This window comes from Nycticebus coucang, chromosome 19 (genome assembly GCF_027406575.1).
Source record: "Nycticebus coucang isolate mNycCou1 chromosome 19, mNycCou1.pri, whole genome shotgun sequence".
Lineage (NCBI taxonomy): Eukaryota > Metazoa > Chordata > Mammalia > Primates > Lorisidae > Nycticebus > Nycticebus coucang.
Window position 1 is genome coordinate 57,958,463 of NC_069798.1, and position 27,140 is coordinate 57,985,602.

Here is a 27,140-nt window from a genome sequence, read left to right on the forward strand (position 1 = left end):
ACGTTTAATGTCCTTCCCATAAGGTAGTAGTCAGATTAATCCTTATCAAGTTGATTGTAAATATCTACCTTCAGTGTAACTAGAATGACCTAAAGCTGCTCATACTCTTGGAGATTTGAACTAGTATATTCAAGGTACCAAAAATTATAAAATAAGCTACATCTAATTCACAATTAGTTATTTAAAACATAACAAGACAAATATATATAATGGAAAATAATAAAATATATGTATACATGTTTTTTAAATGAAACATGAGATTTTTAAAGAAACTACAAGGTTGAATGGACAGTTCTAGCCCCTTTAGGGACAGTTTTTAGTCATTTATCTTAAGAAATCCAGTTACAGCATTTTTGGCCTAATAACTTGTATGTGTGTAGATCTATCTGCTTGTAAATTTTTCTAGTTTCTAAGATAAATTGTGGAAAATATTAGAAGAAATGTGTAGTACCACCCCACCCTCCATTTTTAACTTGGTTGATTTGGATATATAGATAATTCTTATGTAAATCCTACCTTAGTAATTTGATTTGAATGGCCTAGAAAACTCCATTTTTGGCCATCCTCAGAGGTAGTTAGAAAATGAATAAATGAATTCTTTTAAATTTGAAGACATTGATGATTTTTTTTTTCTTTTTTTGGACAAATTCTTCCCAAAGGTTATTTTTAATAGTCTTTTAAAGGATAAAGTTTGGAATCCCTAAATTGTTGGTATTATCTTTTATACCTTTTTACTTCTGAGGACAAATTAGTGAAGAAAAAATTAAATAGTCTAAAATTGACAGCTTTGGAATTACTAGTTATGATTAAGTTATTTGTTTAGCTGTTCAAATAGGATGTGATTATTAATGCCTGTATATATAGTCCATGTCTGTGAATCCAGTTTAAGCTTATTTCCTAGCCTACCATTTACCTCTCCCATCATCATCATACTCAACTAATATGAGTACTCTATGCAAGAAAAAGTTATTCTTAGGCCAGTGTAATCCTACCACTTTGGGAGGCTGAGGCAGGTGGATTGCTTGACCTCACGATTTCTAGACCAGGCTGTGCAAAAGCGAGACCCCCATCTCTACTAAAAATAGAAAAACTGAGGCAAGAGGATCGCTTGAGCCTGAGTTGGAGGTTGCTTTGAGATACGACGCCACCGCACCGTTCCCAGGGTAACAGCTTAAGACTCTGCCCCACCCCCCCCCAAAAAAAGAAAGAAAAAGTTATTCTTACCAAGAATATAAACAAACCTCAAATACTAATTAATGTGAAAATGGAACTTTCTTTTTTTGCTAAAATTTTTTCAGAGCAGTTAGTTAAATAGATCTTTTCAACTCAATTGCTTCTCTTGGAAAATAATGTATAACCATGTATAAAAAAATATAGTAATAAAAAATTCTTCAGAACATAACAGCAAGCATAAAGCCTTAATATAGTGCCTCTTGATCAATAATAAATAGGAACTCTTGCTGCTGGGAATGATAATTATCATCTCTAGGATTTTTCTTTTCAAATTATCTACAGATGCTATAAAAGAAGGTCTTTTATACAGTAGTCACAGGGCACACACCTATGGCTTGATGCTTTCCTGTCTCTGCTTTACTTTGGCTGATTCCTTCCTCTTCCATGAAAATAACTAGGGCTTTGTCTGTCTGAAAATCCTATTGAAGATAAGGAGGGGCTCAGGAATTGGGCTAGTACTGGAAACTCTGTAGAAACTCATATCTGGAAGCAGATTAAATGACATTTATCTAAGTGCCAGCTTTTAACTGGGTGCTTTTATAATTTACAAAACACTGCAAATTGAAAGCATAAAAATTTAGGAAGACCTGCCTATATGGACACTTGGGCAACTCTTAAAGAAAGCTCTGATTTCTGATATAGAAAAAGGAATATAACATTTCATTTAGTTACTAATCTTCTTTCTCATTTATCAGAAATGTCTATGCTTATAATGACTCTTTAAGAAACATTGAATTGTATTTTATACCAACCAGTAGAAATGAATTTTAATCACAATATTTTTCAAAGTAATGATAATATTTATTTTTATCTAGTAAACAGTTGTAATTTTAATTTAAAATGCATTGTGACTTTTTTCTTTATACTTAAAATATGCTCACACTTTTTAAATTATTTTGATGATTTTAGATTCTTCAGCAGGAAATGGGGTTCTCACTAAAGCTACAGTCCCTATTTATGCAACAGGAGTCCTTACATGTTATATTCAGGTAAGGGAAAAAGTTTTATTCTCCAGTAAAAATGTTTTCTATTCAGAAAAATACCTAATATTTCTTCTTAATGTGTGTACAAGAGAAATTGGTACCCATAAAGGAAAACAAAATTAATCTATTCAATAAATAATGTATAGTGGAGATACTATTTGAAAAATAAAAGTCAGTAAAAATTCAGTTAAACAAATAAATTGTGTTTCATGATAAGTTTTTCATAAGTAACAAAGCACTTATGTTATGTGAACTAAACTACAAAATGCAGCTCTGTGCCTATGGCTGAAGCGGCTAAGGTTCCAGCCACATACACCTAGCCCGCCAAACAACAATGACAGCTGCAACCAAAAAATAGCCGGGAATTGTGGCGGGCGCCTGTAGTCCCAGCTACTTGGGAGGCTGAGGCAGGAGAATCGCTTGAGCCCAGGAGTTGGAGGTTGCTGTGAGCTGTGATGCCATGACACTCTACCCATGGTGATAGCTTGAGGCTCTGTCTCAAAAAAAAATAATGATAAATAAAAATGAACTACAAAATGCTATAGAATGCTATACTGTATCATCATTTTTAGCAAAGTACTTATCTAAAATGCTTGGGACCTAGAAGTGTTTCAGATTTTGGAATATTTGTGTATACATAGTGACATATTCTATGTATTCTGTGTATTCATAGTGACATATTCTATGAGACCCAAGTCTAATCACAAAATGTATTTGTTTCATATTCATCTTACATGCATAGGCTGAAGGTAATTTTATATAGTATTGTTAATTTGTAATTATTCTATGCATGAAATAAAACTTCATGTACTTTGAACCCAAGGTATCACTATGTCAGCCAGCCATGTGGACAATCCATGGTTGTTTGGCATCACATCAACATCATTTCTGACTCTGAATTCATATGCTACCAATTAACAGTCCTGTTCTTATACTTATTCATACCTAAGTACTTAACAGTAAAAATATGACATACCATTAATACAGTGGAAAAAATAATGTGTTTGAGGTAAGTAAGCACAGTAACCTCACCAGAATATTGTGTCAGCTGTTAAACAACAGCTACAACAAACCATGACATGTTTTCACTTATGGTGCCATGGTTGGCACTCAAAAAGTTTCAGATTTTCAAGCATTTGGGATTTTACTAAATTTGTACTTTCTTTTACTTAATTGTTACTGTGTAACAAACTTCCCCAAACCATAGCGATCTGGGTTTCGCTTCGACTCCTTTTCTGCTGCTTGTGCTGGTGGTGCGTCCTATTGCTGCATTAAGCGAATTGGTTGATAGCATCTCAGAATGGCTAAGCGCCACTTTGCCTGTACTCTCAGGGATTCTCTTTCTCCATGTGGACGCTGGAGCAGCAAAGTCATACTTTTTACATGGTGACTTACATATCCCAAGAATGCAAAACCCTAATCTGCTAGCTGAAGGTTTAGGCCTGGAATTACTATATTATTTCTACTGCAATCTTTTCATTAAACAAGTCCTTGGCTCAGCCCAGATTCAAGAGAAGGGAACTAAGCTAGGATGTGAACCAGTAATTTGATTCACTGGTGGCCCCCTAGTGTAACAGAGTAACACACTCTATTTAACATTGTTTTAAGTAAATAATACATTTTGTGCCTCAAGGCATACTAGTAATTTTTAAGCATGAAGCAGCCCCACCAGTAAAGTGGAAATAAAAACTCAAGTGAAAACATTTTTAGAAATTAGAATTTAAGAAGGAAGAAAGAATACCTTTTTCAGAGGTTTCCTGAATTTTTACCTGCTAATACCTAACTTCTTTCTTTTGCCCTTTGAATTTGAACTCTAGTAATTCGTATTTATTGTATACTCTTCTTTCAAAATAAATTTGAATTACCTTATAGTATTAAAATACAAATCTACAGTATCATATATTGCCTTGTAATAGAAGTTCTAATTCTGTTAAAGTAGCACAATATTCTTTTAAATTTTACTTTTCTACACTAGTTTCTAAGACTACCTTGTAATATGGCCATTGTGTGTTTGATATTTTAAGTCACGTACATTATTAGATTGCCTCTACTATTCTTAAATTCATGAAGATCAAGAATATTAAGCCTAAGCATAGTGCCAGACACAATATTATGCATACTATTCTCCTTTCCCTTTAATTTTGGAAGCTGTTCCAGCATAATAAGTGTTATGTCAATATTTTTCTCTATCTTTTAACCTTTTAACATTTTATTAGTATTTTTATTTTGACCATAAATATCATTTTAAAGCATAATAAAATACCAAGTACAAGGTTTGGCTTATAGTAGACCCTTTATCCATTAAATAAATGAATAAGGACATGGCTTTTGAGTCACTGTGAAATTTAAATGTTATTCATGCCTCAAAAGAGACAACATTTCAGCTAGTTATAAGATATTTAGTACCTGGAGGTAGCAATCACAGACTAGCAATCACAACTGCTTATTTTAGGAAGCACACACTAGCAGTTAACATTTCTCTTACCAAACAAAAAGTTTTGTTAGGATAAATCACAGTTCCTATTTGCTTTAGTAAACAAAAGCTATCTTGAATCAAATACAAAAGTGATATTGATTATTTCTGAGATTTCATTTAGAAGACTGTTTTATAGCTCTTATTTCACTCTTAAATAAAACAGTTTTCAGATTTTCAGTTTGTTTTCCAGTGTTAATGTCTGCTTTATGTTTGAGATGGTAGGCAACTAAAAATGACGAAAGTGTCTATTCCAACATTGCCCTATGTTAGTTTAGGAATGTCTGTGCCTTTTTACCAAATAGACTAAGTAAACTACCATGTCTTAAAACTATACTATATTCATCCTTATTTCACATTAGTCATTATTCTGTTTATCTTTCCTCTGCCTCATTCTAAACTACACTAACTATGTAGGAGGAAAAGGCAGGTGGTAAGCCAGTCTTTCTTATAGATGCATTGATACATTCAGAAGCTACTATTGTTTACCTCCTATGTCCCTAATGACAGCTCGACTAATTTATCATATATTTGTTTCCTGATAGAATGTCAGATTCTAGTCCCTTAATAGATTCAGGTTAATTGAACATAGAAAGTTATTTTTTTAACTCTCTAAATTGATTCTTAGCAGGTTTGCTTTTTCAGATATATTTCTTAAGAGTGTTACATGCAAAGAAATATTTTCTGATTATGAAAGTAATAATGGTTCATTGAAGAATGAAAAATACAAATTGTTTTTAATCAAGGGGTACAGTATTTCTTTAAAGAACACAGTAGTCCGTAGCATGCAATTTTTCACCGCTAGGATATCCTAAAAATAATTTCTTAAAAATCAATTTTCTCCTATTATAGGAATAACTCTTTTAGTAATTTATATTTAACTATGTAGGGCCAGGATTCATGGGAAATACATTTGATAAAGTAATTTTAATAAAAGGTTATACATTTTAATGTTGTAAATCAGACCATTCAATAAAACTTTCTGCAGTGATAGAAATAATCTGTATCTGGCTCGGCGGCTGGGGCACCCGCCACATACACCAGAGCTGGAGGGTTTGCATCTAGCCCAGGCCTGCCAACCAATTGCCAATGACAACTACAATCAAAAAATAGCCGGCATTGTGGCGAGCACCTTGTAGTCCCAGCGCTTAAACCCATAAGTTTGAAGTTGCTGTGAGCTGTGACGCCACAACACTCTACCGAGGGTGACATAATGAGACTCTGTCTCGAATTGTAGCTAGTGCAACTAAGAAACTAAATCTTTCATTTTACATAATTTTTCATCTAAATTTAAATGTGGCTAGTGGCTATCGTATTGGACAACACAAGGTAAATCAAAGAATCAAGATAATCTTTGTTCTTATACCATTCTGGTCGTAGATATGCTTAAATATCTTTAATTAAAATGGCTTCCAACTTAGGATATTATCCCTTCATTTGGTAACATTTCTAATTATAGATATGTAGTTATGGTATTTAGTTCTACTTGACACTTTAGAAATTCATTATCAGTGTTTTTCCTCTATAGGAAGAAGACCGAAAACTGCTGGTTGGATTCTTAGAAGACGTAATGACCCTGCTCTCGTTATCTCATGCTCCTCTTGATAGCCTGAAGGCTTCTTTTGTGGAACTGGGGTATAAAAAAATACCAGCTTATAGTTTTTTAAAAGGCACATAATGTTTTAAAATTGGATTTATAGAGTACGTGTTTTAAGTCTAAGAAAAGTAGCATATACACCTATTCATTTGGTTTTGAGACTTCTGGGGTTTTTTTCATTTTTGGTTTTGCTTATTCATACATTCTTAATATTTTACAATCAATATATTGTAAGTTTTAAAAGTAGGGGAAAAGGTACAAACATATGTTTTCTCTGAAGCAGTTGGAGAAATAAAACCAAGTACAAATTTGAGGAAAACTTAGTTTCCCAGAACTGAAAAAGGAGCTCCAAGGGAAAACCAACTCCTTAAGTTCCTCTTTTCATTCTGTTTGACTGTCTTAGTCCTACATGTAATCATTTCATCTGGCTGCTAAGGTAGTATTTTCTCAGTCTTTACTGAGAACAAGATTATGCATTTCATAATAATACCACCTTACATTTGGATAGGTACTCTCCCAGATAGATGGTTTGAGTTGACCTGACCTTATAACAGCCATGTGACATAATAGGACATGTACCACTTCCTCAGTTTTTATAAATATGGAAACTAAGAGCCATAGAAATTATAACTTGCCCATCTGACTCTTAGTCTAGTGCTCTTTTTTCCTCATAGAGAAATTTTATGTTTTTTTTTATAATTTTAACTTGCATGCTATTTAAAAGAGTAGACATTTCTGTCTCAACTGCAAATGCTTAGGAAAGCTGAAATTGTGATTTCTGAATATGCTAAAAGTTTGTTTTGTATAAGGTGACTTCTTTGTTGAAAGATTCTTAGCCATGACCTGTTTAACCAATTCCATATGTTCTGCCAACATTCTTTTTATATATAGTTTTCAGTACACCAGTAAGGCTCTGCAGCTCTCAATGTCAACATTGATTTTTTTTCTTCTAGTGCAAATCCAGCCTACCATGAGTTGCTATTAACGGTTTTGTGGTATGGTGTTGTCCATACCTCAGCACTCGTGAGGTGTACTGCTGCTAGAATGTTTGAGGTATGTCAACAAATGCTTCTGTTGATTCCAATTATATGATTTTTTATTTTTTTTTGAGAAGAGGGTAAAGGGACTGTTTTTGTTTTTTTAAAGGCTTTGCTTATCATGTTGATAGATATTTTATGGCATTGAACAATGTCTGGTTGTGTACTGTGTGATGGGGCAGAAAGTTAGCTTTAACATATTTAAGAATATTTTCTAGCCTTATTGGTTCCTTGAATGTTATTTTATGATCAGTGCTATCTCTCCAATTCACTTTTAAATCTTATTTAAATCGCTATCCTATATAAATCTTTCTGACTATACTTTTCTATTTGTTGAGGTAAACACTACTAAAATAAACCAAAACGGCTAACGGTATCTTTCAAGTTTATAAAATGTAGTTGGATTCATCAGTAGAATTAGAAAACCAATTCATGCAATTATGGAAATAATTATTTTGTTTATTACTCCTACTTCACTATTCCCTCACATATTATATGTAGAATAACACCTCAATACAGTAAGTGTCTATGAACTTATTAAAGAGAAAAGACTGTTAATATAATTTGCCTAGATTCTTTTAAATTGCCACCTACCCCAGTTAAGTATAAAAATTGAAATACTTATTTTTTTGTATCCATCATATAGCAAATTATGTCATAGCCTAAGTATATTTTTATATACATATTTTTAAAACTTGATTAAGTCTTGCCATAGAGCTAGGCTGCCTGGGTTCAGTTTCAATCTCTGCCACCTAGTAAATTATTTGGGCAAGTTTGAACTTCTCTGTGCCTTAGTTTCCTCATCTACAAGGTGGAGTTGATAATAAAAAGTATCCATCTCAAAAGATATTTGTTACTATTAAATGAATTAATGCTTATAAAGCCCATAAAATAATGCCTGGGATATAATAAATGCTTATAATAAATATTAACTATCATTATCATTATTGGTTTTTTTTCATCTATGCTGTTATAAAACAAAATAATAAATAGTATATGGAACATATACTTACCTAAACTAAAATGGCCCCCAGTATGCATGTGATTCTTAAAATATTTTAAAGCATTTATTTTCTGAGAATTGGATAATTCAAATCTTTGTGAATTTCACAACTTCTCTCTAATTTAAGATAAATTACAATCAGAATGAGAGGCCACTAATATATTTAAAGTATATGCCTTCTGACTTTTAAATATAGAAATTAGATTTGTGTAATCTAAATAAAATTCCATCATTATCAGGAAGTTGAAAATTCTTTGCCATGTTATTTCCTTAATTATTATACACATGTTATCAAAAAAGCTATAATCACAGGTTCTTTGTCGAGGTGAATAGCAAAGTAATGGTTTAGTTCTATGTACAAGTTTCTTCTGCATATAAATAATTGTAATTATTCAGTACACTGAAAGATGTCATTACAATGAAGGAAGAGTCATTCTTCAATTCCCTGCTTCCCCACAAAAGAAAAAAAAATGTCATTTTGAATGAAAAGCTATTTCTTTAATACACTCTCCTCACAGGATTTTATCCTAAGACCATAAAAGCTATTTCTTTCTCTTAAACCCTTTGTCTCTAAAATATATATGTGCACAGGTGAAGCAAACCATGTAAATGAAAATAAGTAAAATAAGGCAACGTCCCTTTTTTTTGTTTTGGGGTTCTTTATTTGCTTCATTTTTCTACCTTATTTCTTACATGTGGCTGTTATCTGGTTTTGGTTGCTACGTTTGCTGTCAGTGGTGGTCTGGAAACACCTGTGCCTAAGCAGTTTGCAGTGTTCCCCCAGGTCGATTATGAACTTTGGAGTTTGAGAGTTTGTTTCAATATTTTTCAAATTCATTCATGATTCTAAAAATTTAACTGAATATATCAAAAACGTTATCAGTAGAAGAAATTAAATTTCCTTTTTATCAATGATCATTATTTTGAACAAAATGGAATTGAAAGAATAAATACTGCCTATAAGATTTTTTTTATATCAATCCTTAGTAATTTAGAATTATGCCTGCTTCCCCTAAAAATGAGTTAATTCAAAATAAAAACATAAAAAACAAGATACTTAAACTCTGTTTTTAAAAAAGCAAGATTAAAAAAAAAATAATAAAAAAGCAAGATTAGAAACTGTTCTTGCTTTTTGAAAGTACAAAATGCATATACCAGCATAATGTAAGAATCTTGAGAAATTGTACAATATAATTAGCTTAGTTTCTAGATGGCAGGACAAAAAGAGGGAACCCAATCAATCACATTATTCTCATTGTTAAATAAGAGGCCATATATTACATTTTGATGTAGTAAATTAATCAAATTATTTTATAAGGGAAATCTGCTCCACTGTGACATGATAAGTTTCCCAGCAGATGCAGAAAAGAACTTCATGTAACTGTCTCCTACATCAATCATAAGGAAATTGAGCATGTAGCATTAGACCACAGCTCAAAGAAGCCATGGATTTATAAGTCAGACAAGACTGAGTTCATTTTCTAGCTCCACTGCTTAAGCTGTAAACCTTGGACAAGTTTAACTTCTGACTTCTGGTAAAATAATGATAATACTTGTACTTATCGTGTAAAAATCAAATGATATATTATGTGTATGTAATAATAGATAGCTCTTAAATTTCCTTTCTGATTGTAGAACTTAATGCAGAAATTGAACTTAAAAATCCCAGAACAGTAAAAAATTAACTTGTGCCCTGGATTATTCCCTTTTTTAATGCTTTTATAAAGTGCAAGGTAGCAGACATTTCAAGATACACTTTACTGATTTAAATCTAAGCTATTTTAAATGATATAGAGCAGAACGTTTTATTTAAAAGTATTGGAACTTTCTTGACCTATTTCTTTTTAACTGACATTTATAATGTTTAAGGAAATAACGAGAGTTCATTATCATTTTATTCCTTCCAAAATATTTGTGTTTTTTTTATGAAAATTATTTTACAATACTGAAGACTATTCTAAAATAAATCCCTTGGTAAATGTTAACAAATTGTTGCAAGATTAAGAATCTTCACATGAGTGGGCTATGCTCTCTCTGGTGTGTTGTATAGGAGGAGTCCCTTAACATATGCCCACAATGCTAAGTTTTTGTTAATAAAACTTCCATGGCTCTTTGATCTTCTGTGAGGACTAGTTCCATTACTATGTGAACAGTTCTGTAAGCATTTAGTATGAATATGCGCTTATATTCTGAGATTGAGAAGGGGTTGCACTTCTCTATTGAATTCAAAAAATTCACTAGTATATATAAAACAAAATACATCTTATTCAATATTAACCTCCAGTTTTGCAGTTTAGTATTGGCTACTACACGAATTTATGATTAGATTATAGAGATCTAATTCTATGCATCGTTTTTATTTTAAAGTTTATTTCAGCTTATAGAGAAATGTACAACAAAGACCTGTTTACAATAGGAGTTAACCACCTAAAAGATTTTTTATGAGTTTTTTTGCCCAAATTCATCACAAATCACTTAGTCTTTGAATAGTGAGAATAAACTCTCAATTCTCGAATGTCTTAACTCTTTTGACAGACACAGTATTTAGGCATCTTAGGTGCAAATCAATAGCACAACAGTCCTTTGAGATAGATGATAGTATACTATTTTCAGATAAGAAAACTGAGTTTTAAGAGATTATATATCTAAGGCCATATGGCTAATAAGTCGAAGACTGGAGTCTTGAACCCAGATCCAATTCCCAAGTGTAATAGTTTCCAGTAAGCTGCATTAGATCTCTTTATATCAAAGAGAAACCTATGTGATTTAAAAGGTTAGGAATTTTCCTATGTGGTTTTTAAATTTACTTGCTATAGAACAATATTAAGTGCTTTAGTGGTGGCTGCTAGCCATTTAAGTTTGGTTTAAAAACATCCCAGTTTATGCCTTTTTGGTCATACGTAATAAAATTATGCCCCATTTACTTTCAGTATTTTAACCACAGAACCCAACATTTGTCTTCCTTTTATCTTCTTTTTTTAAAAAGTAAAGTTGTCTTTTAAGTTGCATTTTATTTTATTTTTTTTTCTTAAGAGGCAGAGTCTCACTTTGTTGCTCTCAGTAGAGTGCTGCAGTATCACAGCTCACAGCAACCTCCAGCTGTTGGGCTTAGGAGAGTCTCTTGCCTCAGCTTCTGGAGTAGCTCGGACTGCAGGCGCCCTCCACATCACCCAGCTATTTTGTTGTTGTTGCAGTTTGGCCGGGCCAGGTTCAAACCCATCACCCTCTGTATATGGTGCCAGCACCCTACTCGCTGAACCACAAGTGCTGCCCTTAAGTTGCATTTTAATTGACATTGAAATTGCACAGACTATTTGACCAAAAGTACAAACTGCCATTGAATGAGAAACGAAATCTGTTTTTGTGGACTGCTAGGCTATTTAAGCTTTATTTTCCTCCTAAGCATTCTCTGCCTTTGTAAAGCACTCTAGTAGCAATATTTGCTTAGCTTCTAATTTTGGTTTTGCTTTTGTGTTTTCTCTCTTTCTCTTGTTTGTTCCTTTCTTCTTCCCGTGGCACACTGTGTCTGCTCTTTCCATGCATCACCTGTGAATACCCCCTGCGCTGACCAATCAGCTGTTGGTGAAGGGGGTGAATGAAACTCTGGTAGCTCAGAGGGTTGTTCCTGCTCTCATTACTCTCTCCAGTGACCCTGAAATGTAAGTGTTGTCCCTGCCTTTTACATTCAGCATCCCTTTCGAAATGTGCCTGTCAAGAAATAGCCATCAGCTTTTAAATTTATTGAAGAAACTCTCTAAAGTAATAGTATTGGATTGTGTTTGATTTTAAACTTTATTGTTACTGGTCATACATCATTTTCTTTTTTTTTAAATCAACCCTCTCTGTAAGTCTCATTTGGAGGCCATGTATTAAATAAATATTAGCAGTATCACTGCTCAATAAATATTTCCTAAACTGAAAACAAGCTGATGGACTGTTTTCTTTCAGGCCAAGAAAGGATGCTCTGCTAATCTCACTAACAGGTTCTCACCAGTAAGCATAATAGCATGAACCAAAGGCTTAACATTTTAATGTCTCGTGTGGATGACTAAACCAAGAAAGGCCAATGAGTCTGCCTGCCCATCCTCAGTCACAGCTAACCCAGTTCTCATTCCAGTTTACCAAACCATTTTTTATTGCATGTTGACTGGTTTACAGCTGACTCTTCGAGGCATGAGTGAAGCGTTAGTTGACAAGCGGGTTGCTCCGGCCCTTGTTACCTTGTCCAGTGATCCTGAATTGTGAGTTTCACAGACTGCGACCTTAAGTTATCCTGTCTGTCTTTTTGAGCATTCTTCTTGGTCTGCTTTTTTTTTATTTGTCATTGCTAGAGACTAATACAATATATTTACCTTGTACTTACTTTTGATATACATTTTAATAATACTTATTTTTAATCTCATAGTTTTACTTTCTTTATTTTTTAATTCTAACAGCTCTGTCAGGATTGCCACAATTCCAGCCTTTGGCACTATTATGGAAACCGTAATTCAAAGAGAGGTAGGAATTACTTGAAATTTTATTTATAATTAAAATTTTATTTATGTTTGTATACCACTGAAGTGACGATGATACATTACCATACACGTACCTGGTAGCAGGGGGCAGGAAGCATCAGGACTTTCTATATTCTCAGGTATATTTCTCTGTCCCAAGGAAATCTCTTGTTTTTCTTCTCTATTAGAAAATTAAGTATATACCAATGCCTGGATATTTTATTTTAAGCCTGGTCTGCATATTGCAATTTTTGAATAACTATTCAAATCAGGTATAGTCCCAAAGTCTTCTATTATTCAGTAGACTTTTGGCCAATCTACATAAATTCTTGATTGCCAACATGCACATATTTGAAGACTACTTTGCCATATAACATTAGCAACACAGATCCATCTTAGTTTTACAAATGAAGATGAGTGAACACCTGTATAAGGATAACTGTGTCATTGACAATAAGCTGTAAAGACATTTAGTGGATTGTTATCATCTTGTTACAGAGTCTGTCACTGTGCGAACCCTCTGTCATGCCTATTCCAGGACATATCCAAGGTCTTTCTCCCTAAGGGTATATTTTGATTTTGAAACTATGATTTCATTTCAAGTTTTTGGGGTTCTGTCTGCAACATTAACTATAGGGCAGTTATCAAAATTTTATTCTATAAAATTTTATTCTATAATATAATTTTTATTATATTGGATATGTCCATATATAAATGAAAAACTCTGTAAATTAGAAAATACATCATCTGTGGACATATTACCTAGTCATTTAGATGGAAAAACAGGTTTTCCATTTAATGGCTATTTATCCAGAAAAGAAAAATTTCAATAAAATTTATTTATAGATTTTTTATAACAAATTAAATAATTTTGGTAGTTATAGAAAGAATATTTTCCCTTTTTTCACTTATGTATTTCACTGGCGAAGCAACAGAAAAAAATGTACATCATTTTGCAGCGCTTGCAGTCTTGGCAGAATTTCAACATGTTCTTAAATCCTAAAATAAAAATGTCTTTTAGGGAAATATGAGTAAGATGTAAGTCATTTATGACTCATTGCTTTCAGAAGGTGAATAATTGGGTAACTTACAATGTGAATTGTTTTAAGAATTATACTTTAGTTACAAAATCATCATAAACTTATCTCCTTTTCTCTGAATATGGTAGGGTTTTTTTCTTTTGTTCTTGCAAAAGAAACACTTGTCAGAGGACATTAGTGTTTTAAAAAAATTAAGAACTCACAAGCATAAACAAAGAGGTGATACCTTTTCTGAGCCAAAAAATTCATAACTATTTAATAACACATTTTTGCTGTCATGGGGATATAAATTGTTTGAATCCACTGCTGTAAGCCATATTTAATGTGTATCTTTCACTTCAACAACACTACTCTTTTTTTTAATATTCTTTAAAATGACTGTACATTATCCAATTTTAAGTTGCTGGAAAGAGTGAAAATGCAGTTGGCTTCTTTTCTGGAAGATCCTCAATATCAAGACCAGCATTCTTTGCATACAGAGATTATAAAAACATTTGGTAGAGTTGGGCCTAACGCAGAACCCAGGTTTCGAGATGAGTGTAAGTTTCATTTTTCTACCTTTTTTTCTCTGAATTGTAATATAAGATAAAAGCCAGAAGTTTCTCTAAGGATTTCTCTAAGCCAGAAGTCATGTGTTAAAGCCTTGCTGTGCATCTTTCACATACTGAAAGTGAAACAAGTTAGCTATTGTGAATTGGTCAGTATTGCTATTAATGGGTGGTTTCTTATACTGTGTACTGATTGCTGTGTGATATATGAAAAGGAATTCATAAACTTATTTCAAATTATTTTAGAAACATTTCTTAATAACTGTTAATTGTGAAATGCTGTGTTGCCTTTTACTTATATTTTTTATTTTTATGGAAACTTTCGTGTTTCTAGACATGTTCATATGGAAAGTATGCATTTCTCCCACTTAGAATACTACTAAACATGATACATCACTTGTTTTAATTCATGGCTTGTTGATTTACTAAATAATCTGTGTGATTATCTGCTAAATATTTTCTAGTTTCCACAGTATCTCTTTTTACTCCTTCAACCTTTATGACAATTATTCTTTGGGTATAAAGCACCAAAAGTCGTATCACTGCTATATGTTAGCCCTTTTATTTTTAGCAATTTGACATGCTCCAGAGAGGACCATAAGTTGGGACACTTCAGTTTGATTTCTAGTACAAAATTGTATTCTTTAACAGACTAATTATTGCTTATCCCACTTTTTATTATTATCTCTTATCATTTTTATGATAAGAGTCATCAAGAATAAAAACTTAAGTCAGGATTTGGACTGCAGTATCCAAAGGGTCTTGAGGGGATGGACACTGATCATTAGATTCCTTTTCACTGGGTAAGCGCACTTATAACTAGTTAATCAACTACAACAAAAAGTTATTTCTGTATTTAGTTAGCAATAGAGATAATCCCACATGTTGCAACATCACATTATAAGTAATCTTAGTAAGGGCTCTACAGATCTTTGACTTTGTAGAGGCTGTATGCTTTGTTGAGGCAAGGAGAATAACTTCTTGCCTCCTGGATTAAGGGATAGGCTAAATAGGCAATGGGTCTTCTGTTGTGTGCCGTATTGTTGAGTGAAAACTCCCTAGAACATAATCTAACCTTTTTATGTACATTCAAAAGAAAGATTTATGATAATGTGGATTCTTACAGGCTCTGCTCCAATTATTATATCTTTGGGAGTATTTTGTCTGCAATAATTCTGAGACTAGAGTCATTTCTCAAATAAAACATAGTAGAATTTCTTCTCAGTCTTTTGGCTAAGATCAGGTGTAGTATTTGTTCTTATCAAACATAGTTATCTTGTCTTAATGTCTCTTCCTACAGTTTTTAAAAATATCTAAAAATAATTCTTCTATTTTATTTGGTGGTTTTATTTATAGAGTAAATGCCTACCTAATAAATTTGTGTGAGTAGCATAAGAGAGAAGAAAGGAATTTTCTTTTCATAATGATCCCAAAATAACAGTTAAAGGTTGACTTGAGAAAAGAATTAGATTAGAAATTCATACTGCTTAAATTAAGTCTAATAAACCGTTATTCTTGAAGCTTCCTACAACTTACTAACTGTATACCCCCAAGTATACCCCCAAGTATGTCTTATATAGTCATCTTTCAGATTTTGGCACAAGCAGCCTTTTTTTTTTTTTTTTTTAAGCTAAAAATCAGTCTTTTTTTTTTTTCTTTTGTCCTTCCTTCCCAATCAAGAGGTTTCTCTTTTCTTTTAGAGCTTTACTTTGAAGAATTTATATTCTATATTGGTAAGATAAATGGTAAAATAGAACCCATACCAATAAAGAATGCTATGTCGTTATCTATCCATATTTATGAACAATTCAGTTTGGGAATTAAGAGGTAAGACAGAGAATTAGGGAATTTCTGGTTGGTAATGTCTCCCTAGGAGTGGCATTTTGGATACTTAGATATGTGTCTCTATATTTCTTTTTTTTTGCAGTTTTTTGGCCGGGGCTGGGTTTGAACCAGCCACCTCCAGCATATGGGGCCAGCACCCTATCTCTTTGAGCCACAGGCACTGCCCATGTCTCTCTATTTCTTAACAAATATAAGGCATTAATTCTTTTGGCTTTTTTTTTTTTTTTTAGACAGAGTCTTAGCTATAATGCCCCAGCTATAGTGCAGTGGCCTCATCATAGCTCACTGCAACCTCAAATTCCTGGGCTCAAATTTTCCTCTTGCCTCAGCCTCCCAAGTAGCTGTGACTATAGGTGTGCTTATTTCACTTGGCTAATTTTTCTGTTTTTAGTAGAGATGGGGTCTCCCTCTTGCTCAAGCTGGTCTTAAACTCTTGTGCTTAGGCCATCCTCTCAGAATGCTAGGATTATAGGCCTGAACCACCTTGCCTGGCCTCTTTGCCACTTCTTACTTATCACAAGACATTTTGGTCTTGATTTTGCTTCACAGACCAGTTTTATCGGTAACAATGTACAGTTGGTTTTTGTTTTCAGCTATTTTACTTTGTAAGACTCTGAAAATTTTTGTTAATACAGAGGAGTTTTTTTTAAGTTTTCTGAAATACAGTTTTATAAAATTTCCTATTGACTTGTTTTATTTTGCTTGCATTTTTAAATCTTTGTCCAGGCTTCCCTGATGAAAAAGTCTGTATTGACATTATGTTAAATATTTCAGTCTTTTCTTTCCCACTGAAGGTCAGTTCTAGAACTGTGCACTTCTTCTAAGCTGGGTGCAGTGCCATATGCCTCTGCAGAACCAGCTATTTAGGAGGCTGAGGCCGGAATATCACGTGAGCCCTGAAGCTTGAGGCTTGTAGTATACCTCTGAAACTTGTGAATACTTACTGTACCCCAGCCTGGGTAACATGGTGAGATCCCATCTCTTTTCCCAAAAAAAAAGGAATTATGCCCATCTTGCTGATTGTTGAATTTTTTTCCTGGTGTTTAAATCTTTTATTACTTTTAACTATTTTTCTTCATCTGAGGAGTCTACAATTAATTGAGTTAATTAATACAAATATGGTGGCCAAGACAATATGTATATAATGAAATCTTGAATTCTGTAGTATATTTTTATCTTATCTTCCTGAGAATTAGAAAGATCCTTTATTATAGACTTTAGTTAACTGCCTCTACAATAGAGTCTAAATTAACTTCTATAGAATTATTTTCTAGTTAAGCAGTTTTATGGGGATGTTGAGCTTTGAGGAAAGATCAGAGAACTCAGGAGCGGAAGGAATAAAGGGGCTACGTGTAACTAGATAAAGTGCAAGGAAGATAAGCTTCTGACGGCTTGGGCAGAAATGAACAAGAAAGAGGGCCTTTGAGACTCTTATAGTCACTATTTTGTTCAGGCATCAGCATACTAATTAATGAGGCTGACAACTGACCATTTGGAGTCTTTATATCCTAATTTTTTCTAGACTTCTTCTTGAGTATCTTGTTCATTTTGACAGTCAAAAAGCCCCCTAAAAACAGCCCTTGTTATTCTAAGTTTTTGTGGGGGACTTTTTGCCACTTACTAAGTTAAGCATGGAAGTTGTGATTATAGCGTTGGCTTATTTAGGAAGCAGGGGTTCTTGCAGGAGATTGTAGCTTTTATGTATTTGGTCAACAGTTTGTACTTAGAGTGGTTGTTTTGTGTTTCCCAACCAATCAGAGACTAGAAAGGAGTTGTATGATGGTCATGTGATTGACAATTTAACAGCCACTGTCACTGAAGCCATTTCTTTTTTTTTTTTTCTTGTTGGGGATTCATTGAGGATACAAAGAACCAGGTTACACTGCTTGTATTTGTTAGGTAAAGTCCCTCTTATAATTGTGTCCCACCCCCAAGAGGTGTGTCACACACTGTCACCCCCATCCCCCATCTCTCCCTCTCTTCACTCCCCTATTTCCCCACCCCCTGCCATGTACTAGCATCAATTGTCCTCATATCAGAATTGAGTACACTGGATTCTTGTGAAGCCATTTCTTCAAAGAACAATCTTAGGTGCTAGGAGTGTTCATTGCTACTGAATTGGTTATTGCTTCTTGGGCCATCACTTACATTTAGCAGTAGGTTGAAATTTTACATTATTCTTTGAGGTTATTAAACTCATTGAACGGCTTGAATTAGTCTTCACTAAGAATTTGAGAAACTAGACTAGACCTGGTGACTCAGTCTTGTAATCCTAACACTTTGGGAGTCCAAGGCCAGCAGGAAGATAGCTTGAGGCTGGGAGTTTGAGACGAAAACTGAACAAAATAAAAAGATTCTCATCTCTACAAAAAATAGAAAATTTAGCCAGGCACGGTGGCACATGCCTATAGTCCCACCTACTGAGGAGGCTAAAGCAAGAGGATTGCTTGAGGCCAGAAGTTTGAAGTTGAAATGAGCTATGATAATGCTACTGCACTCTAGCCAGGGTAGCAGAGGGAAACCCTAAAGCTAATAGTATGATAAAGGAGTGAAGTAATTTGTTGTTGAAAAAGCATTGGTGTACCTTATTTACCTTTTATTTAATGGCAGTGGTAATATTTGATTAGTATTTGTTTATTTGCCTTCATTTTTCAAATTGGAAAATTGAATTACAGCGAAGCCAAATGACTTGTATACATCCTCATAATTAGTGATAGTGCTATAATCTATTTCTCGCAAATGCCACATCACTTTTTATTCTGAAAAGCATGCTTTCTTCTCCAGTAAGAAAAAAACAAGAGTAGGGTATGTGTAACCTTTTGATATCATCCAGAATTAAAATGAAATTTAAGTTAAAATAAGTAATTTTAAAAGTCTATCATGGTTTTGTACGTATGTTTTGCATAAAAATGTAACCTTTTCTTTTTTTTCAGTTGTTATACCACATTTGCATAAATTAGCCTTGGTGAACAACTTACAAATTGTGGATTCTAAAAGACTGGATATTGCTACCCATCTTTTTGAAGCCTACAGTGCACTTTCCTGTTGTTGTATCCTTACTGTGTTAAAGTCTACATTTGTATGACCAATCTTAACAGTGAACTTCAGTTATTAAAGATTGAAAAGTAGAACTTTTTTCAACTTTCTTAAAGATTGTAGAAAATTAAAAATCTGATTTGCCCCGCTTCTTAATCTAGCCATCTCATAATTTTAAAATACAATTTTAAATCCTCTATGTTTGTATGTCCTATAATTTTGAAAACATTGATGAGGTTCTTAACCTGATGTTTTGTTTATGTTAATCAGCTGTATAACTGAATAAGAAATGAAGGGCACAATGAATTGTAGCTGAGAGTTCTGTTAATCAGAAAGAAGTCTTGTATATGCCCTGGCATTTAGGTTGTTCAGTGAATGTTTAACTGTCAGCATCCAGGGAAGTACTGTGAATATCTCTTAGAGAGAGAGATTGGAAAATTAGAAGACCAACCTGTCTAATCATCGCTAGTGATTGTAGAACTAGAACAGTGGTTGTCAACCTTCCTAATGTTGCGACCCTTTAAAACAGTTCCTGTTGGTCGTGACCCACAGGTTGAGAACTGCTGAACTAAAAGAAAACTTACAGATCATCTAGGCCCATGTCAACTACTGTATTGTAAATGATTAAACTAAAGCTTAAACACACTAGTGACTTCTGCTTTTCAATAAAGACAAAACTGTGTCTGGAACAAAGAATCTATAGCTGTCCTGTTAAATGTTCTCTTTACTATCTTAAGCCTAGTAAAATAAAACTAGGAAGTAAAGATAAAGATAGGCAAAGTGAACTTCAACTTCTAGGCTCTCTTATTAAAAGGCAGAAGAAAGGGGAAATAAGAGATTGAAAAAATAGTATAAGTATAAATACTCAAAAACTATAAAAGTACATGCTAAACAATATAATCAGAGTTTTAATGAGATAAATGTGTCTTAAAATACCACTGACAGTCATTGACACTGGATTCTTGACTGGAATTTACCACTGAGAGATTACTTTTGTTCAGAATTAGTCAAATAGAGAAAGTGGAAAAGCAGAACTGTCCCCTATAACATTCTGAAATTTAAAAAAAATAAGAAATTAAGAGATCACTCTTTAAAAAGAAAAAAAGATCTAACTGTTAAAGAACTACATATTCTTTTAGAAATATTAAAACTTAAAGCTGGATACGTAGTTGAGGCTATTTTTGTTTCAGCAATCTGCATAAGTGACTTAGTCATATAGATAATGAATGTAAGACATGTTTTTTATAAGAAAGATTATAAAGTGGGGAGAGACACCATATTTTAATAATTTTGTACCACAATTCTATTAGTAGTTTAGTTTATTAGTTTAGTTCCACTAAAAGCAGAACTTATCATTCCTGATTTATCTTGTTGGCATTTTCAACGTAGAGAAGACAGAGGAAGCAAAAAGAGGAACTGATATTCCAAAGTAGCAAGAAAGAATTCTTGAGTAATGGAGAAGTGACAGAACCCTTGCAAGGAGGTAATAGTGATCAGTGTGGATCTGAAAGAAAGAGAACATTGGCATATTTATTAAACTTTGTGAAAGTAGATGTTCAAAACTTAAGGAAGAAGGTATTTATAATCTTATATAGCAGAGAGTTTGGGAAGAAATATGCCTCAAGGAAAATGTGAAAGTCAAAAGTTCAAAATTTTTAGCTCTAACAGCCAACTTTGCCAAGTGGGAAAGGCAGTGTTTTCCAAAGAGCATAGAAATCTATGTAGAAGGAAAATTATTGCATGTGTAGATATGCAGAGACTATTACTAGGGTAAATACAGTAAAATATCTTTATATGAATACAGTAAGGGGAAGAACCATCTTAACAAGTAGTCCTTATTCAAATACTGAAAGTGTTATACTGAGTCAGAACTTGTACTTGAGTCAACAGGGCAATCTAGCTACTAATAAAATCATATTGTCCAAATCTTTTCTGCAATTTCATTACATCCTGAGCTGATCAGAACATAAGAATATTCCTTTTGGCACTGGCACCTTGGTTTAATAAGGACATGAGAAAAACTATAATGTATAACATTTGACATAATAAGAAGCAAGTCACATTTCAGAAAAGTTAAAGAATTTAGAAATGTTTAAACTAGAATGTTTGTTTCCTCTGTCTTCTCTAAGTTGAAAATGCCAAAAGATAAATCAGGAATAAGTTCTGCTTTTAGTGGAATTAAACTAATAGAAGATGACTTGGGGATGAAAAGATAATCTGACAATTATTTTTAAATGTTGTTAGGTGGAAGTACAGGCACGCTATGTAACTAAGAGCTAACACTAACAAGCAGTGGTTACAGAGGTCAATTTTGTTTATAAGAAAAACTTTCTAATTGAGCTTTCTATTAATTAATAAAAATGCAATGATCTCCCTTATGAAACTATGAATGTTCCCTCATTGTTATCACACAGAGGTCTTCTGGTGATCATTCACTAATGAGGAAAAGGTGACTCCTAATATCTGATAAAACTAAATGATTCCATGAGGAAAACGTAGACCCCAACAGTGACAAGAAAGAAGATTAACTTCCCTCTTCTCTCCATATATGGCCAACATCAGCTTCTCAACCTATGCCCATATTCTCTAAATGAGAATCCAAAGGTCACTCCTAGTTATATATTAGTGGTACTGGTACTTTCCCCATATCTAGAAAACTGCGTGATCATTAGATTGCAGCCCTGATGACTATAGGGATTTGGTTCAAACAAATGGTATCTATATTTTTAATACCTAAAATTGATCACTCATCATAGAAACTTTAAGAACAAAATTTTTATTTATAAATATATTTTCAAGTGTATATTATACTGATTTTTTCATAGTGAAATAGATTATAAATTTTTATCAAACACTAAGTGATTTCTTTTTCACTTTCATGTGGTATTATATTAAATAAGAGCTGTTTTTAAATGGTTAATAACCAGGATAAGGAGCAAGAATTGATATAAATAAACAAGATGAATTACATTCTTGAGAAATGCTTCTGCCTTCCTGATACTTGTGAATGCAAGATAATTAACTCAATGAACTCACAAATGACCAGGAATTATAAGTAGTACTAAACTTACGGTAAACACTCCTATTAAAGCAAAAGCTCTCTTATCCAGTTCAATCAGGATTTAGAAGGTCAGGTTATTAAGATGTTTTAAGCAAGAAAGCAGGAAATTGGTATATACCTTAGATAACTTATTTTAACTTAAGGTATATAAATGTATTTCTGAGACTAAGGTATTTATTTTGTGAATCTGCTGATTATAGTTAACATCTTTTTCAGATAAACCACATTTATAATGCATTTGTCTATGATTGTTAGTTTCTTTAAAGAAGATCCAAAAATATTTCTGATACTGAATGTAGAATTTTTCTAGATTTTTATGTTTTTCTCAATCCTTTACCATTTTTATATATTTTAATATATAAATTTATGTATATAGCTTATATATATTGTGTATATATAGAATATTTTTTTTTATTTTTTTTATATATAGAATATTTAAACAGTAGTGTTGTAAGCAGTTTGCCTTTATCAGTTTTTTCCAAAACTTTTAATTTAGTTGTCAATGGAAATATTATCTTTTTATATTTATTTCCTGCTTATTTAGACATATGATTAGAATACATGATTTAATTTTCATGTGTTATTTCATACATATACATAACCTGATTAAATTATGGAATGTTACAGTGATTAATATCACTGGCATAGATAGTTTTGTTTGAATAAACACAATTGACTTGTCGTAGATAATCCACCAATGCAGAGTCATACTTGAGGGGAACCTGTTTACTCTGAGTGGTCAGCATACCATAAGCATCATTTAAGGTGGTTTCTTTTGTATATGTTAGCAACCCTGTTTTGTTAATACACACCAGTTTTTGTTTTTGTTTTTTTAATATCCTTAACTGCCTTGTCCCAAGTCATTTCAGAGGATTTAATGCTTAATCACTTTTTACCTGGTCTCAGATGTTTACGGAATGACATGGAACATCTCTCTCCAGAGCATGAGGTGAGGCACTGTGATTATCAGTTCATGTTTTAATATTGCCTGTACAGACCAATCCAGTGAAACTGCTATCACAGCTATCACTCACGACCCAACTATCACACTGACAGGACTCTTTAGACTTCAGAGCTCTTGGTCTGCTTGCAGTTTCAAAGCTCCTGGGGCTCCACTTCTATTTGTTTCTTTTGTTTGTTTGGTTGGTTTTTTTTCCTACTTCTTTAGTCAGTTCTTCCCAATCTTCCCTCTTTTCTTACCTCACCTTTAAATATTTCCTTTTTCATTCATTATCATTACTTTCTGTGAACAACTTTATCCACATTCATTATCTTATTTGTTAATATTACTTGTTAATATCTCACAAAGCTACATCTTCTGCCCTGACCCCATATTGGAGCCACAGAACTTTATTGCTCACTGCCCCTTGTACATTGAACCTGCATGTCTTCAGGCATCATATCAAATTCAGCAAGGCCAATCCCCCCCACCAGCCAAAATAACCGACCTATTACTTTCTTTCCCTCATTTTGGATAATGACAGACTGATTTCTCCCCAAGACAGATACCTGACAAGCAACCCGTAATATGACCAACTAGTTTCTTAATGTCTTTCTAATCATTTCCCTTTTTTAAAAAAGAACTTATGCCACTCTGTTAGTTTAATCCTTGATCATATCTCATTGAGACTCTTGTAGAGTATACTAATTTTTCCCTAATCTTACCTCTCCTATTCTTTGATTCTTTCTGCAGCCAGAGTACTTTTTCTCAAGTTCAAATCTGTTCTTGTTATTCTTCAGTGTAAATCCCTTTAAAAGTTTCTTGCTTACAAGGCCTTTTATCATCTGGCATGTGTTCATCTTGATACAGCCACATATCTCTCCCTCTCTGTTTTTTTCCTTCTGCCTTTCCCCTTCATCACTGGCTGTTCCCCAGCCTTGCTAAATTAATTCATTATCTCCACTATATATCATCTTTCTTTGCTTTCACACTTTTGCATTACCCTCAAGAGAATATAATTTCCTAATGTAAAGTGTAGAATATACATTCAAAGGGTATATCACATATGTGTTTGTATAAGGCAGGGTTTTTCAGAGAAACAAAACAGGATATATTAAGAAATTTATTTTAAGGAATTGGCTTATGCAATTGTGGGGGCTGGCAAGTCCTAAATGTGTTGGAAAGACCAGAAGGCTGGAAACTCAGGCAGGAACTGAATGTTGGAATCTTGAGTCCAAAATATGGAAGATAGGCCAACAGGCTAAAAACTCAGGAATTTAAAGTAAATTTCTTCTGTAGGAAAACTCACTTTTTGCTCATAAGGCCTTCAGCTGATTAGATCAGACCTACCCACATTACCAAGGGTAATCTCCTTTATTAAAGTCAATTTTTTATAGGTGTTAACCCTGTCTCCAAAATACCTTCACAGCAATGCTTAGATCATTCTTTGATTAAATAACCGAGTATGATAGGCTAGCCAATTTGACACATAAGACTAAGAATAACTGTAACAGTGTTGTATAAAATATAATAATTAAATGAAAACTAATATAATTACCTAAGAAATCGAAAATTACCAGTATCTTAAAAACTCCATATGTGCCCCTTCCTAATCATGTCTGTCTCCTGTGATCCTGAAAGTTTAACACTTGCCCAGAATTTTACTTATTACGCTTTCTTTTTTATTATTGCTTTACCACTTGTCTGTCTATAAACAACATATTATTTAGTTTTACATATTTCTCCTGAAAGTATATCATATGTATATGAGATTTCCTAAATGTATTCTTATATGATTTGCTTTTTTCCTTCTATTTGTTACATAAGGTTCAACCTTATTGATATTTATAGTTGTAGTTTCTTTATTTCATTACTACATAGTATTCCTTTGTGGAATTATGCCATAGTTTATCTGTTCTCCTTACTGTGAACATATGAGGTCTAACAATTAAGTTTGCGAACTCATCCTAGAAAAAGTGCTACATACCTCATTGCTGAATATCACTATGGTCACCTTCAAAGTACTCCCCTTGGGAAACGATGCACCAACTCCAGCACCTAGTCTACCCTTCAAAACAATTTTAGAACTCTTTTCTGGAATGGCTATCAAAGCTGTCATCATATTACCCTTGATGTCCCGAATGTCACCGAAATATCTTCCTTTCAATATATCCTTTATCTTTGAGTAAAGAAAAAAGTCATTGAGGGCCAGGTCAGGTGAGTAGGGAGGGTGTTCCAATACACTTATTTGTATGTACACAGGCTAAACTCCCTCACACGCTGTACCATATGAGCTAGTGTATTGTCATGAGTTGTTGGCCAAGATTTTTTAATTAAGATTTTCCTATTTATCTATCAATGTTTACTTGGTCTACTATGCTTCTCACAGTCAGATGACAATTTTGATGCAGAATTTGACACATTTTTGCAATGTTTTCATCAGTTCTGCTTATTACTGGCCACCTTGACCTATCTTCATCAGTGATGCTTCCTCTCCTCTCAGAAAAACGTTTAATCCATTTGTACGCTACCATTTTCTTCATGGCATCATCCCCACAAACTTGAACTAACATGTCCCTGATTTCACTTCCACTTTTGCCAAGTTTAACAAGAAATTTAATGTTAAAAGAAATAATAATAATAATAAAATAAAAATTAAAATAAAGAAATTTAATGTTTGTCATTGCTTTAATTCAAGCTCTGACGTTCTTGCGACGGTACACAAAAACACACAATAATAAATGCCACACGGCAAGGCACTGCCACACAACAAACACAACTGTGAGACACTGATATCCTCAGGTTTTGAATCCTTACCAAGTTGTTTGTACGTGTATAGTGCTGCCATTGTAAGTGCACAGCAACAAGCTCACAAACTTAATTGTCAGATCTCATGTTATTTCCAATATTTTATTACTATAAACAGAAATAATAACATCTGATGCACATGTGCAAAGGTTTATCTGTGATATATACTTAGGAATGGAATTAACAAGTTATACAACTTACAACAAATGCTAAATTGTGTTCCAAAATGCTAACAATTTATACCCTTACAGGCAGTCTATGGGAGTACCCTTTGCATCCTTATCTTTGCCAATACTTGTTTGGCAGTTGTTAAACTTTTAGATTTGGAAGATATAAAATGCTGTCTCATTATGGTTTTGATTTGCATTCTTCTGATTACTATCAAACTTGTGCATTTTTTGGTATGCTCATTGACTGGTTGTGGTCTATCAAAATCTATTTAGTTTTTTTGCCTATTTTTTTCTTTAGGTTGTCTTTTTTCTGTTATTTCTAAGAAGTTTGTTATGTATCTGTAAATGGAATATTCTGTCCATTTTGTGTTTTATGAATATCTTTTTTCCAATTTATGATAATGTTTTTTCACATTTTTTTCATCTTTAAACACTTAGTCTAAATTTTTTAAAGTCAAATTGATCATTTCCAAAAGGCATTATCTTCTGTACTTCTAAAATTTTTTAAATTGGCTTTTCACAATAAAATTCTTAATTTATCTATAATTGGTTTTCAGGTAGCATTCCAATTACATGTTTTTCACATATGAATAACCAGTTATCCTGTACTATTCACTGAATAGTTCTTTCTGTCTACGTTGATTGGCGATTCCACCTCTGTCATAAATGGAGTCCCCGTGTATGTATGTGCCTGTTACTAGGTAACATTTTTTTCACTAGTTTCTTTGCCAGTTATTTTAATAGTAACATGCTGTTTTTATTGCAGTTGTAAAAGTCCAAAAATCTAGTTGGGCAAGTCCAACTCTTTCGAGGACTCTTTCGACTGTTTATGACCCTTAGCTTGTTAATATAAATTGTAGTACTATGTTA

General features: G+C 33.1%; 1 protein-coding gene across 7 annotated transcripts in view; it reads left to right on the plus strand.

Moving 5' to 3' along the window:
• RELCH (RAB11 binding and LisH domain, coiled-coil and HEAT repeat containing) overlaps window positions 1-27,140 on the plus strand; it is a 117,013-nt gene that overhangs the window by 80,399 nt on the left and 9,474 nt on the right. For 4 of the 7 annotated variants that reach the window (XM_053571455.1, XM_053571457.1, XM_053571459.1 and 1 more), the window contains 8 exons: window positions 2,143-2,222; window positions 6,218-6,324; window positions 7,240-7,339; window positions 11,903-11,985; window positions 12,763-12,826; window positions 14,263-14,401; window positions 19,189-19,305; window positions 23,213-23,301. In XM_053571455.1, the coding sequence (XP_053427430.1) occupies window positions 2,143-2,222; window positions 6,218-6,324; window positions 7,240-7,339; window positions 11,903-11,985; window positions 12,763-12,826; window positions 14,263-14,401; window positions 19,189-19,305; window positions 23,213-23,301 (779 nt within the window). Of the gene's footprint in view, window positions 1-2,142; window positions 2,223-6,217; window positions 6,325-7,239; window positions 7,340-11,902; window positions 11,986-12,484; window positions 12,568-12,762; window positions 12,827-14,262; window positions 14,402-19,188; window positions 19,306-23,212; window positions 23,302-27,140 lie in introns of those variants that run through there. The other 3 variants (XM_053571456.1, XM_053571458.1, XR_008375969.1) reach the window with 2 other exon arrangements.